The sequence below is a fragment of the Pundamilia nyererei genome, unplaced genomic scaffold (genome assembly GCF_000239375.1).
Source record: "Pundamilia nyererei isolate P.nyererei 1_Seehausen unplaced genomic scaffold, PunNye1.0 scaffold00021, whole genome shotgun sequence".
NCBI lineage: Eukaryota > Metazoa > Chordata > Actinopteri > Cichliformes > Cichlidae > Pundamilia > Pundamilia nyererei.
The window spans coordinates 479,320-492,581 of record NW_005187422.1 but is presented as its reverse complement, the minus strand read 5'-3'; the positions used below and the strand labels follow the sequence as shown (position 1 = coordinate 492,581).

Below are 13,262 nucleotides of genomic sequence, written 5' to 3'. Positions count from 1 at the left end.
CTCTCCTCTCTCCCCGGGGCCCAGCAGAATGGCTGTGTCAGAGCTCAGCGTTAACACTCTCGAGGGGGCGAGCTGGGTTTTTATTCAAATAAATAGACTCCCAGCTCCAATGCCACTTCGCCCGCTGTGAGCTGCTGTGAAAAGCTTGGATAAATTTACGTGACTTTAGCTGGGCAAGTGGCGGACTTACACAGGTCAGGGCCAAAGGTTCCACCGAGGTTCTAAGTGTAGATTGCAGCATCAGATGCATCCACAAAGAAGACGCAGAATGAAAGCATTCTTAGAGCTGAGTGGAAGCAGAGCTTCTCTGAAGAAACAAAGGTATCTGCTTCCAGTAATTGCTAGTTTTGCTTTTCTGCTGCTCTGGACTGTTGAATATAAAAATGGCATGTGTAAGTAGCCTACTGTCACAGCAAAGTAGCTCAGATGAACTCGCTGGTTTACATTTAGTTATAATTAAAGACAAACAAACTGATGCTGTGCATTCGCAGCGACAAATGAATGGGATTCATTTTATTCTTGTGAGGTGGACGAGGGTGGGGGTAAGATCAAAACAAAATGTGCCACATTAGCAATGCGTGTGTCTGCCTGTGTGTGTGTTTGTATTTGCCTCTGCACGTGTGGGTGGGTGTCTGCACACGGTGTCACTAAGCATTCTTGTCAGAAATCTGACCTTTTACGCCATACATAATTAAGGAGGGACTTTTTGTTTATTTTCTTTAGCAGCTTGCCGAGTCAAAGCCAGTATAATTAGATCACCAATTACCATTTAATTAATTTCAGTCTGAAGTCTCATTTTGTCTAGGCACTGGAGTGAGCCCAAATGGTGAGGCAAACAAAGGCAAGGCTATTACCAGCCTGTCTGGCCTATTGTTGAAGCCTCTCTGTGTTTATGGCCAGGGAATATGGATGAAACATGAAACAAAGCCTGCTAATCCACAGGAAGAGAAGTCAACACCGCAGCCCCGTTCTATTGATAGCATTGTGTCAGAAACACGCAAACCCAAGTGTAATTTATTTTGTTCATGATTTAGAATAACACGTCTTCAGCTTCTGTTGGTGAGGATGTAGTCCACATTCATGCATCCATCCAGAAATCCAAATTATTTGGGCAGACTCTGCCAAAAAGGCAGAGTTCAGCCTTGCAAACATAAATACACATTGTGAGGATGTGGGCACAAGTCTGTTAAAATAGGAGATTTGCACTACACAAATGTCACTGGTTTTGTTTGGAGCAGTTTGCAACTTAATAATGAGAGGGGTGTGTGTGTGTGTGTGTGTGTGTGTGTAAAACAAGTTGTAATTTAAAATGAAATCAAAGGAACAGTGCTGAGTTCTGGGGATAGAGAGTTAAAAATGTGATTGGTAATTGGGCAGCTGAACAGAATTTACGCGTTTGCATAGAGTCAGATGTTAGAAACCATCATCACCTTGTCAACATTACGAGCAGAAATCACACATTTGATCCCTCGTAATCAACATGTGATGTCACAGATGAGATATTTCCAGCCCCGCTGTCCTTTCTCCAGCTCTTTAGCTCTCTTTCTCCATTTTCTTTCTTCATTTTTCTTCTTCTCACAGTCTGAAGTCATGTTTAATTTGGAAAGTGGCCTCCTTCGGCAAATTAGCAATTAGAACAATTTTGCAGGAATATGTATATGTGTCATTAGTTTTCCTGCCAATTAATAGCTGGAGCAGGGGGTCAGGCTAGAATTTTCCACTTGACTGCTGCTCCAGTATGGAGGTTTGGCAGTTGGTTTGGAGCTGCCACGGCTGCTGGAAGCTATGCTATACCTTTGGAGCACTCGCTGTAATTAGTTTACCTTGTAGCCATTATTACTTAAATACCTCCTTCGCCCTAACCCACACATCCCATCCACAGACACAGACCTCAGTGATGAAACCAAGTATTCTCTACAGAAGGCTATGTGTGAAATACCATGTGTCCGTCTTTACCATTGGCCATCATGGCCCTCATAATGGAGGTCAGTCAGATACAGTAGTTAATCATCAGATCACCTCCATAAGCAGCTCCTAATTAGAGTCTTCACAATACAATTTCAGCTTATAATTAGCCCAGATTGGCTTCTTCCTCTGGCTGCCTTATTAGCGGGGCTGCTCAGCAGTAGGTGAGAATCACACTGTCATTTTTCAGAGCTGTACAGGCTGCCCTTCTTCCCTCCACAACTCAAAACTCATGGGTTACCATGCTGGAGACCCTCAGCGGGTAGATGAAGTGGAGGGGGGTGTTTGTCCAAATGGGACAAAAGCTCCAACAAAGGCGATGAAACAGAGAGCCGGGAGAAGGCCTGACATGGCAGCAAGAGAGGGAGGGAGGAGAGGTTTGAAGAGTGGGGGCGGTGCAGGAGCGGGGCTCCAGGGTTGTTTTCCAAACATTTAGCAACCGTTCATGGATCATCTCAGGGCCCAATTACAATTAAAGAGGAGGTATGCATAGTCAATGAGGCGGCTAAGACACGGGGGTAATTAGGAGACTAACTGAGCTCTGTCTGTCTGTCTGTTCTTCTAGCTCAACCTAGTGTCCAACGTCACGTTGTCCAAGTCGGCTCCAGAGGCCTCTCCTCCTCTGAGCCTTCCCCAGACCCCCACCACACCAACAGCACCGCTTACACCCCTCTCCCAGACCCATTCTGTCATCACAGCCACAAACCTCCACAGCATGGGCCCTATGCGACGGCGATATTCAGAAAAGTACAACATGCCCATCTCTCCAGGTACTGCAGAATGCTCACACATAGTACTATATATACATGAAGCTGTCATCTGTTCTGCTAAATAACTGACGTGTTTGTTTTGTTACGTTAGGCTGTAACTTGTGTTATCGACGGCTGATAGGACACGAATGTTGACAATTGCACTTGTGTTTGCTCCCTGTTTACAGATATCAGTCAGAACAAAGAGTTTTACATGAATACAGACGTAAGACCACCATTCACGTACGCCTCACTAATAAGACAGGTAAGGAACTCTCACTGATTTCTTCTTTGTGATTTAGTGAATAAAAACTTTCAACTCCTCCGTCCGGCTGAAACTTTTGTCTACACACTCAGCAGTTAAGAAAAAAATGTTCATGTTTTGCTACATGTGAACACAATTTAGACAGAAGAATTGATAAATCATCTCGAAACGACTGCAAGAATGCATTCAGGATTCAAAACACAGCCGCACATGACAAAAATGTTTGATTAAGCATTTCAGTGACTGTAATTATTACCAAATTCATTTCACACAACAGTGGGGATGAACCTGTTTTAAGATGGCCAGTCAATTATCGCTCGACTGCAGTAATCTGGGATCTCAGGAATTAATCTGAGCGGTCCATAATTGCTGCCCTGTAATCTGCCTGAGAAATGTTTTCACTTGCCCTTCATTTACACCCGCAAAAGAAAATATATTCAAATCTGCCGTTTCGAATAAAAAGTGCATTACACTTCTAGGAACACTTTACATAGACGGGTTCTCGTTTGGTTTTTTATGGGGGTTTCTTCAGGAGAACGCACACAAACCTGCATGCCTTTTGTGAATTATTAAATGTATTGTGAAGGGAGCAAAGCTGAAAATGTTTGTTTCTGTCATCCAGGCAATCCTCGAATCTCCAGAAAAGCAGCTAACACTAAACGAAATCTACAACTGGTTCACACGAATGTTTGCATATTTTAGGCGCAACGCAGCAACGTGGAAGGTAATTTTTTTTCTTTCTTTAATCCCTCCTAATGTCTTTAAACCAACACGGGAGAATAAAGAGTCATTGTGTAGATGTTAGGTGGACTTAAATGATAGTCGTGCATAATAAAATGTAAAAACAAAACTTAATCCAAATACATAACAATAGCCTACTTATTTGATTCAAATGAACCACCCTTTAAACAAACATGTGAACCAGACAGAGCAGGCCAGGGGAGGAATATATGCATTTGTGTAAAAAAAAAAAAAAAAAAAAAATTTCAAAACAGTCACCCTGTAATGTGTGTGGATATTCTGATGGTGGGTGGCATTAGTTTAACATAGCAGTGCTCTGCCAATGACTCCTGGCTGAGCCCCTCACACTCACTTCAGAAGGGAACACTCTGTTTTCCACCAGGCCGCAAGCACACGTTCACACAGACACACACAAAACAACAGAACAGTAATGACTGGAGACAGAGAACGTGAGATTTGAATGAGAAAGGCAGTGATGAAGCCTTTTCTGAGCCACAGAGCAGCTCACACACACACCACCATGCTGCTGCACTCCCGTCCCCCATCACCTTCCACACATACTGACAGCCTTTCCATAGGGGCACATTGGTGTTATAAACACTGGATTCCTCTCCGCACACACATTTAGAACATACACTCCTGTAAAAAGGTCGACTTTCTGAATAATTTGGACTGAACTCTCGATTTATGTTCGAAAAGCCCTTTTTTTCTTTCTCACTTTGTAATGGGAAATGCCGACGCAGAATGAGCCTAACGTTTTCTCATCAGTAACAAAGTAGTGATTAAAATGTTCAGTTTCTATATTTTGTTGGTGTAATTTGTTCTGATTGATCAGAAGAGGCAGCTTTAAAAAGATAAGGGAAAAAAGGGGATGTCTTAAGAGTATCGCCATGGAAATGAGTAAATATTTATGTGCTGTTTAAGTCATTTGAAACTTCAGACCATTTACTGCCCGTAACCCTCTGCTTTATTTATTGTTTTCATTCAAGTTTCATCCAGAGCCTGTCACAATATTTCTACTATGAAATGAATTTTTTCTTCCCATGCAGCCATGTTTACTGTACTGATAGAAACCCTTTTTTTCTCTCTTTGTTTTTACATCAACTGCAGAATGCAGTCCGGCATAATCTTAGTCTTCACAAGTGTTTTGTGCGGGTAGAAAACGTAAAAGGGGCTGTGTGGACAGTGGACGAAATAGAGTTCCAAAAGAGACGGCCTCAAAAGATCAGTGGGTAGGTTTGGCCCTGTTGAGCCCTGCCTAGCGTCTGTCTCAGCGCTGACTGATGGGAAGAGTCTGCTGCTGCTGCTGCTCCATCTCCATTGTCTGTGTGCCATACCATCCAAAGTCCCTGCTTGCTTTGGCGTGCCTCCCCTTCATGCTTTTAGAAGCCTTTTGGTGATGCCTCATAACCCACAATGGCTTATTTTCATTTTGATCCTCACCCTCTCCCCTCCTCCCTGTGTCTGTGTGTCTGTCCGTCCGCTGTCTTTCCTGTCGATCACTGCATCTGCATCTGGCTGTCGCCTCCCTCCTCCCGCTGGTTTGCTTTCCCAGGGTGCCATTCGCACCAACCTCTCCCTGCATAAGTGCTTTGTGAGAGTAGAGGATGAGTTTGGGTCCTTTTGGACTGTTGATGATGAGGAGTTTAAGCGCGGTCGCCACATACAGCGAGGCCGCCCTCGGAAATACGCCGTTGATGAGAACTTTGACGAGCTGCTCGTACAGTAAGCACTTCCGCCTGCCCTGCAAACTCCAGTGGTCCCCGCCCCACTTGCATGCCTCCATCCCTCCCCCCACCTCCCCTCAGTGTTGCCATCATGCTTTTTGTGTTAAGCTCGTCATCCATCATGCTTCCACAAGATCTGCCTCCATCAATCTGTTCTTCCTTCCCATGACATGCAAAGTGTTAGAGATAGTTGTGTGGTATTGTCAAGTGATTGAACGTCTTAGAACTGTAGCCTTAATATCCACATTACTACAGCAGTAAATTTGTTAAGTTCTTATACAAAGTGCATTGATTTCTTTTTATGAAATAAGATACTGTATCTGAGGAATGCATGCTAGCTGAGACACGAGTCTGTGGTTGTAATTGAATTTTTCTGTTTGCAGAAGTCCAGCCTTAGTGAAGAACATTCAGACCAGCTTGGGCTATGGTCCGACCCTCTCTGCTGCCTTCCAGGTAAAAAAGAAGTGACTTCATCTCAAGCCGCCTCGCTCAGAACTTTGAAAGGCAGGAAGGAATAAGCGTTTCACTGTGTCACATGCACGTAGTCTTTGTCTTTAGGATGATGTACTCGCATAAAAGAGTGATGGGAAACTGAGAAAGTGCTGACAACTGGCTTCCGTTTCACATTTAATGCTTCGGGCTTTGCTTTTCAGGCTTCAATGGCAGAAAACAACATACCTCTATACACTACTGCTTCCATTGGAAGTCCCACCCTCAATTCCCTGGCCAACGCCATCCGTGAGGAGATGAATGGAGCAATGGACCATGGAAACAGCAACGGCAGTGACAGCAGCCCGGGACGCTCGCCCCTGCCAGCTATGTGAGTGGCACACGCGCTTTCTATCTTCACCGCAGTCTGTGTAAGAAAAGTGAAGAGAGAGGAAAAATTTTTTGAGCTGCTTATTCCACTGAGACCAAAACTCTTCAAATAGACAAAAAGTAGTGCCAGTGCCCACCCAAAAGGCTCTAAAGTGACCTAATGCATGGCAATAGATCAAACAGAAGGGATTGCCAGAGGTACAATAAATAAAGTGGAGAGGGGGATATTGGGGTGGCGTGTGGGGTCACGGCCAGTGCTGTGGCAGGCCTCCCTGCCGAAAAGGAAACTCCACCTTTTCAAAGCTTCCATCACCAGAGCGGCCGGGAAGAGAAGACCGGAGCCCCTCTGTTATTTTAACAGCGAGTTTATGAACTCTCCTTTATGCGTCCTGCTGTCTGTCTGAGCCCCGCCATCATCGGCCCTTTCACTTTGTTAAAATATTTACAAAATGCCAGCACGCAGAGTGACACAGCTGCTGGCTCCGACAGTGCAACATGAGCCGCAACACATCTAGAAACGCCTCTGAAAGAAAAACAACACAAAAAGCATAATTAGTCTGGAGGACATCATCCAAGATTCTCATGTAGGAAAGTTGTGGTCGGCCTGGAAACCGCAGCTCCCCGTTCACTTGTTGTATGGGAGTGTCTGCTAAGTTGTTTGAAGCCTAAAATAATACAGCACACGCTGCATCGTTTCCAGATGTGGGGGCAGACCACCGATGTGCAGCAGGGGTAGACTCAGGGATGGCCTCCTGAAATGTCTGAGCTTGGGGGAAATTCTGCCTAAAAACAAAAAAAGGTGCAGTAATAAGCTCCTGGCCAAATGGAGGAAAGTGCCATCCTTAATCACTGTGAACATAGCTCTGAGCATGGCTGTGGAACAGGAAAGGCAGAGACAGGATGGGTGTGCTGGCCTAAAGGCAGCCTGCTCTCCCTCTACCCCTCTGCTTCTATCTTTAGGCTGACAAAGCTCACGACTCCTTCTTCGTAATTATGTCTATAAGCTTTGTGCAAGTACAAAACGAGTTAAAACTGTGTTCTTTTGCTTTTAAAGAACTTTATTCTCTTATTAACAAAACACACCTGGCTCTTTACGTCTCTTTACGTCTCTTTACGTCTCTTTACGTCTCTTTACGTCTCTTTACGTCTGTGGATGGAGCATTTAATGCTGCGGTTAATTCAGTCCCTGGTTTTCTATACTGCTCTGACTTACCCTGTCCGAATGCGAGTCCATCACCGCTGTGTAGTAACATGTGCTGTCCACATGTGCCAGGGAGCTGCTGGTTGACAGGACACAGCTTTTTTACCACAGTGAAGAAACCAGAGCACTTCTCTTAAACAGCCAGATGAGAGTCAGGCATCCAGAGAAGGCTAATTATAAGCAAAGTGTGGAATCAGCATGCAGTTCAATGGCATAATAATAACAATTTCATGTCTGCCCCGCAGCCACAGAGTCAGACCTGAGGCAACAGCACTTGTGGAGTTACTTTGATGTGAAAATGATAGAAAAGCTGACTTTACTTTTCCCCCCTTTTTTATAATTTACACCAAAATATGTCAGCTCATTAGCATACGAGTGCTTCCATCACAATAGCTGCAAATCACACAAGACGTCCTGGTGTGAATAAATCAAATGTGGGCCGTGGTGATGAAGAATGTGCCAGTTGTCCCTTGTTGTTGTAGTAAATGAGCCCGGCGCCTCATCCTGACATCGCTCTACCTCCGCTACAGCAGCCTGGCACCGCAGGTTAGAGCGGCAAGTCCCCTGCAGCTGCTCATAATGTTTTTTTTCCCCTCTCTCTCTGCCACAGCCAGGCCTCCTCTCCCCCTGTGCTTTCTTCCTGCTCTGTTTCTGTAATGAGAAATTTGGCAGATCTCATCTCTTTAGTGGCTCTTTTGCCCAGGCTGTGAGCTGGAGGGGCGGGCGCTCATGTTTTTGCCTTGTTTACAAGTGACAGCGTTATTATTCTCATAAGGGCTCTGTTTCTTATCACGGTGTTGTGCCGAGTGCGCCGGTGCCGCTCTCCCCGCACGCCTTTCCTGCCAGCGCTTTTCTTCCCTTATTGACACTTGCTTGAAAATATGCATTAATTCTGGAGTTTAAAGCATGTATGGTGGTGTCTGGTCGCTGTGTTTGCTTGAAGTTGATTAATGATAGAAGCCGGCTCGGGGTCGTCCTCTGGAGACCCGCCTCGCAGGTTGTGCATGTTAACGAGCAGGAAGAGGAACACACAGCGCGCCGCTGATCCTCCGCCACCAGGAGGCTGACAACGGCAGCCTCACTCGCTCCGCAGAGTCCATTCTCTCCTCTGCTCGTCTCACGTTGTTAATCTTCCTCATTTATCAATTCTAAGTGAATACCCTGTTGTCGGTTGCCATGAAAATAAAAAGCCTGCAGCTTTGCCGGGATTGGAATACCTCAAAAGAAAGCTGAAATTATCAACAGTGCCAGTGAGGCTCCCACTCACAGCCTCGCTGAAGCCAGACATTTGTTTTTGTTCCCCTGCCTCTTCCTTTCTAAACAGAATCGGCACAGCTCGTATCACCCTGGGCCCGATTGTGTGAAAGGTTGGAAAAGAATACGGAGGAAAGTTAAGGATAGCAGACTGTAAGTTTTTCTCCTCTTCTCCTTCTCCTCCAGGCATCACATCAGCGTTAAGGAGGAACCACTGGACCCCGAAGACCACGACGGGCCCCTCTCCCTGGTAACGACTGCCAATCACAGTCCGGATTTCGATCACCACAGAGATTACGATGACGAGCAGGGCCACGACGACATGCTGTAAGGCTAGCGCCGCCCACCTCCCTCCCCGGCCTCAGAGGCCGAGGCAGTCCGGGTCATTCGGGAGACAGAAACGCTCTGCAGATAACAAACACTGAACTGCAGTCTCAGCCACTGATGACAGCCCGCAAATGTCTCCAAGTTGACTTTTTTTTAGTGCCATTAAAATACATAGCAAGAACACACATGAGAAAACACAGATGATGCCCCCACATGAGGGCTCTTTTTTCCCTCTGATTCCTTTCTACTTTTGATTTAAGTAGCGCTTAAAACGTGAAAACAAACTTTGTTTCTACTCATCTGTCGGACAGACTGTATTTTTTTTTATTTTTTTGGTACGGGGGGGTGCGACACGCAGCCAGGACGGACTGCACTCAACGGACTGCAGAAGAGGAGGGGGGAGGTGTTTGTCTCCCTCTCCACCCTCCCCCACGCCCCCCCACCCCACCCCCCATTCCCTCTCTCAGACACACATCTGACCAGAAACTGAAAAGAGAGAGAGGGAGAATGACTGACGTTTAATTTACACCGTGTGTATGTGTGTACGTGCGAGAGAGAGCGCGAGTGCGGACTTCTGTTCATTGTCACTGCCTTCAACACTTCTCATTGGTTTAATCCCTTCTACGGCGGGAGGGTTGTTTTTGTGTTTTTGGTTTGTGTTTTTTTGGGGAGGGGAGGGGGGGTTTAAAAAGTTATGAAATATAACATAATGTGTCTTCTCCATCGTTCAGTGCTGTTCTAGATGTCTTTTTGTTTTTGTTATTGTTTCTTTGAACTGATCAGACCTCATGCCCATGCTGTGGAGATTCTGTGTGGTCAGCACTTAATGATGAATGTTTATCATTTCTTTAAACACACTCACATGAAGCAGAATGTCACATACCAACTAGTATTTTTCTGTCATTTATTCCTCAATCTTGCCACACACAAAAAAAACCACCACTCTGATGTGTAGCCCGCCCCCCACTCCAACCCCACCCCAACCAGACCCCCCTCCTGCTCATGAAGTCCATTGGCAATGCACTACTCATAATGAAGGCTCTCTCCACGCATCAATGAAGTTTAATTTAAGATGCGAATGAATGACAGAGAAATCATGCAGGTTATGATTTATCCTTATGAAATTATACTTTAAAACAGCCCCTCACGGCCGAGCATGCTGAGCTGCAACAGAATTTCTGATCACTTACAAGCTCCGGGTTTTTTAAAGCAAAATGAAAATGTCAGGTGTGCACCAGCGAGATAATGATTTAGACCAACTAATTGTGATTCCTGAACACAACTGTCATTGTTAATCAAACGTGTCTGCTTTCCCCCCCTTTTTTTCCAAGCTGTAATTTCATTCAGGGCTCGGAGATAAACGTGCATTCCCTGTAGTTTTATTTGTATCACGCGCATGACTAGTTTTAAGTTTCGAGTGTTAATAATTGCACACCGGACGAACGGCTCATTTTCTTTCATTAAGGGAACAAATCCCCAAGACCTGCAATAAGCGTTGCACATTCCAGCATTTGACAGTCATCGTAAAAGGGCCCAAACATACAGCACATACCATTTTATGCGAAGGTGGATGCTTCGACGTTCGGTGTCGCCCAACAAAAGTCTGTTGGGAATCCACGGGAAAAACTTCCAGCTTTGCTGAGAAGTTACATTTTAGACATGCTGAATTTCAAGACTGCAATCAACCACTTTTAATCTTTTTATTTATTATTAGTTTTGGTATTATTTGATGTTTATTTGGCTTTTTACTTTTGTTAATGTTGTTGTTGATTTGTATTAATATCATTCTGTGCCTACCAAAGATAAACTACAAAGTCAGTGATGTGTTTTCCATGCAATAGCAGATCAGGCCAAATATCTCTCCTCCGTTCTTTCGGTAGCGGCGGTGTAGCCGGCGGCAGATTGAATCGAAGGGGGGGGGAGGAAAAAAAACGCTCCTCGCACTGGTGTTTTCATTCATTGTTATTAAAAAAACAGCAAACAAACAAAAAAACCAAAGGGGTGGAGCTGCATCGAGGTTTTGCAGTGACCAAATCTGAACGGGAGGCAACGACAGTCTGACTACACGATGACCAAACTAGGGAAACTTCTTATCTTTGGGCCAGTGAGCTGGGAAAAGGGAGCAGATGACACATGCAACATTAGAGCGTATGTAGATAAAACATATACCGGTTAAATGGGAAAAGCTTTGCAGAGAACAATGTGAAATGGATTCTGTGCTTCAACTGGACCACACAAATGATTCAGTGTTTCTCTTCTTTTATTCCTTTACCTGTGTGTATCATTTAAAATGATTGTATGCCACTTTTTTTTTTTTTTTAGGGATTTTTGTTGAGATTGGCAAGACTTCATGATTGTGTTTAGTTTCTGTCAACTTATTACTTTTTATATTAAAAAACACTCCTGTCAACTAATAAGCTGGGTACAAGGTACTTTATGGCAGTTATTGTTATTGTTATTATAATTTTTTTCCTCTAACTTCACCGCTCATTAGCTAAAAAGGAAAAAGGGCAATCTGTGGCTTCCAGAAAATGTATTTAATATCCAGGCAGCTGTGGGATGGGTCAGTTACATCCAGGCTCAGGACCGTGAGAACAGGGGCCGAGCTCATCCACAACCCCCCACCCCCCAGTCAACCGGCTGGTTTGTTTGGTATTCAGAAAGGAGGGAAAAGTGCCGGTCGGTTAGATCATTCTCAGCATGTGTAGCTTGACATTACTAAAGATAACAGCATGAGAAAACCGTTAGGATGCATACCTCAGTTCAAACCTATAGGGAATGATTCAATTCAATGAGAAAAAATAAACATTTCACTCAGTTGCACTTAGTTGTGTGTCTTGCATGTGTAGTCTGATACTGTAGAGAGAAAATGACAAAAAAATAGAAAATGAAATTAGAGCTTGTTTATCTTAAAGGTTTCATCCTTTTTTTTTCTTTTTTTTTAAAGCCAAACCAATCCAAACCTCAGGCCTTTTGTTCATGGAAATGTCACTCGGCTGTGTGTGTGAGTGTGTGTGTGTGTGAGTGTGTGTGTGGCACCGTTCATCCTGTCAAAGTTTGTTCTCTGATGTACTGATGGGTTGTTTTAAGGGCGTTCCAACATTAGGTTGTACATACATGTCGGTATAGCCTTTGCCCCCCCGCCCCAACACACCTTTTTTTAAGATCAAAAAATACATTTGTGTTATGTTTGCTTTATCGCTTTGTATTAACTATGAAATAGCTATGAGAAAAAAAACTGCTGTATGTATTGGAATAGCAAACTGTGCTGCAAATGTATTTTACTTAGTAATCCTTGCTTTAAAAAAAACAAAAAAGGAAAAAAAAAGACAAAAAAAAGGAGTCACACAATCCATGCAGACGTCTGGGTGAGCTGGGCATGGCCAGGCTGGGGCACGGGGGATAATCTCAGATTTTGGATTACAAACTGTAATATAGAAAACAGACTTTTTCTCTGTTATCACTGACCTAAGCATTTTGTACAGATTCTTTTTTCCCTCTTTGTGTTAAGCTGTTTTTTGATACTTCCCTTTGACGGAGGCAGCGCGCTAAAGAAATACCTGCTCGAGTAAAATGGGGAAAAAACCCGACACTGGGCAGGACTGGTATATTTCCTCTACGAGACGGAGATATCTTGCATGACTAATCCCAGGGTCACGGAGATTTTAGGGGGGAGGGTGCGAGGGGTGGTTTAAGTGGTCAGTAGTAATATAAGGGTGTATCAATTTAATATTTTATATGAAATGAATAGGAAAAAAAGAAAAATATGCAGTGCCAAGATGTAAAGAATATTGTTAAATGCTGTCTTTTTTTTCTTTTTCTTTTTTTTTGGAGATTCATTTCACTCGCTCATTAAAAGATGTCCTTTCATGTCACGTAGGTTAAACACACACACACTCTTTGGTTAGCATCAAGATATTTATATTTTTTATCTCAAGTGGTCATTGTAAATGAGTTGAACCAAGCACAGCAGGCAGGTCAAAGGTCAGATGCTGCTGAAGACTCGGACCCTGCAAAATCCAGCTGCGTGGCATCAGACCTCCCCCCCACTCACACACACACACACACACACACAGCCAAAGCATATCACACACACTCACACACACTGGCACCCGAGCTAAAATGCCATTGTTTCATCCATCACCAACCATCCAGCCCGCTGTCATTCCGTCCCCCCCACCCCAACCCGTCTCTTTCTCCCACTCTCGCATCAC

General features: G+C 44.3%; 1 protein-coding gene across 10 annotated transcripts in view; it reads left to right on the top strand.

Moving 5' to 3' along the window:
- foxp1b (forkhead box P1b) overlaps window positions 1-11,543 on the top strand; it is a 145,160-nt gene extending 133,617 nt beyond the window's left edge. For all 10 annotated transcript variants that reach the window (XM_013909211.1, XM_005726610.2, XM_013909215.1 and 7 more), the window contains 7 exons: window positions 2,531-2,735; window positions 2,903-2,979; window positions 3,602-3,703; window positions 4,831-4,952; window positions 5,831-5,900; window positions 6,101-6,267; window positions 8,908-11,543. In XM_013909211.1, coding sequence (XP_013764665.1) covers window positions 2,531-2,735; window positions 2,903-2,979; window positions 3,602-3,703; window positions 4,831-4,952; window positions 5,831-5,900; window positions 6,101-6,267; window positions 8,908-9,052 — 888 coding nt within the window. In that variant the 3' untranslated portion in view covers window positions 9,053-11,543. The remainder of the gene's footprint in view (window positions 1-2,530; window positions 2,736-2,902; window positions 2,980-3,601; window positions 3,704-4,830; window positions 4,953-5,830; window positions 5,901-6,100; window positions 6,268-8,907) is intronic.
- Window positions 11,544-13,262: the final 1,719 nt, after the last annotated feature.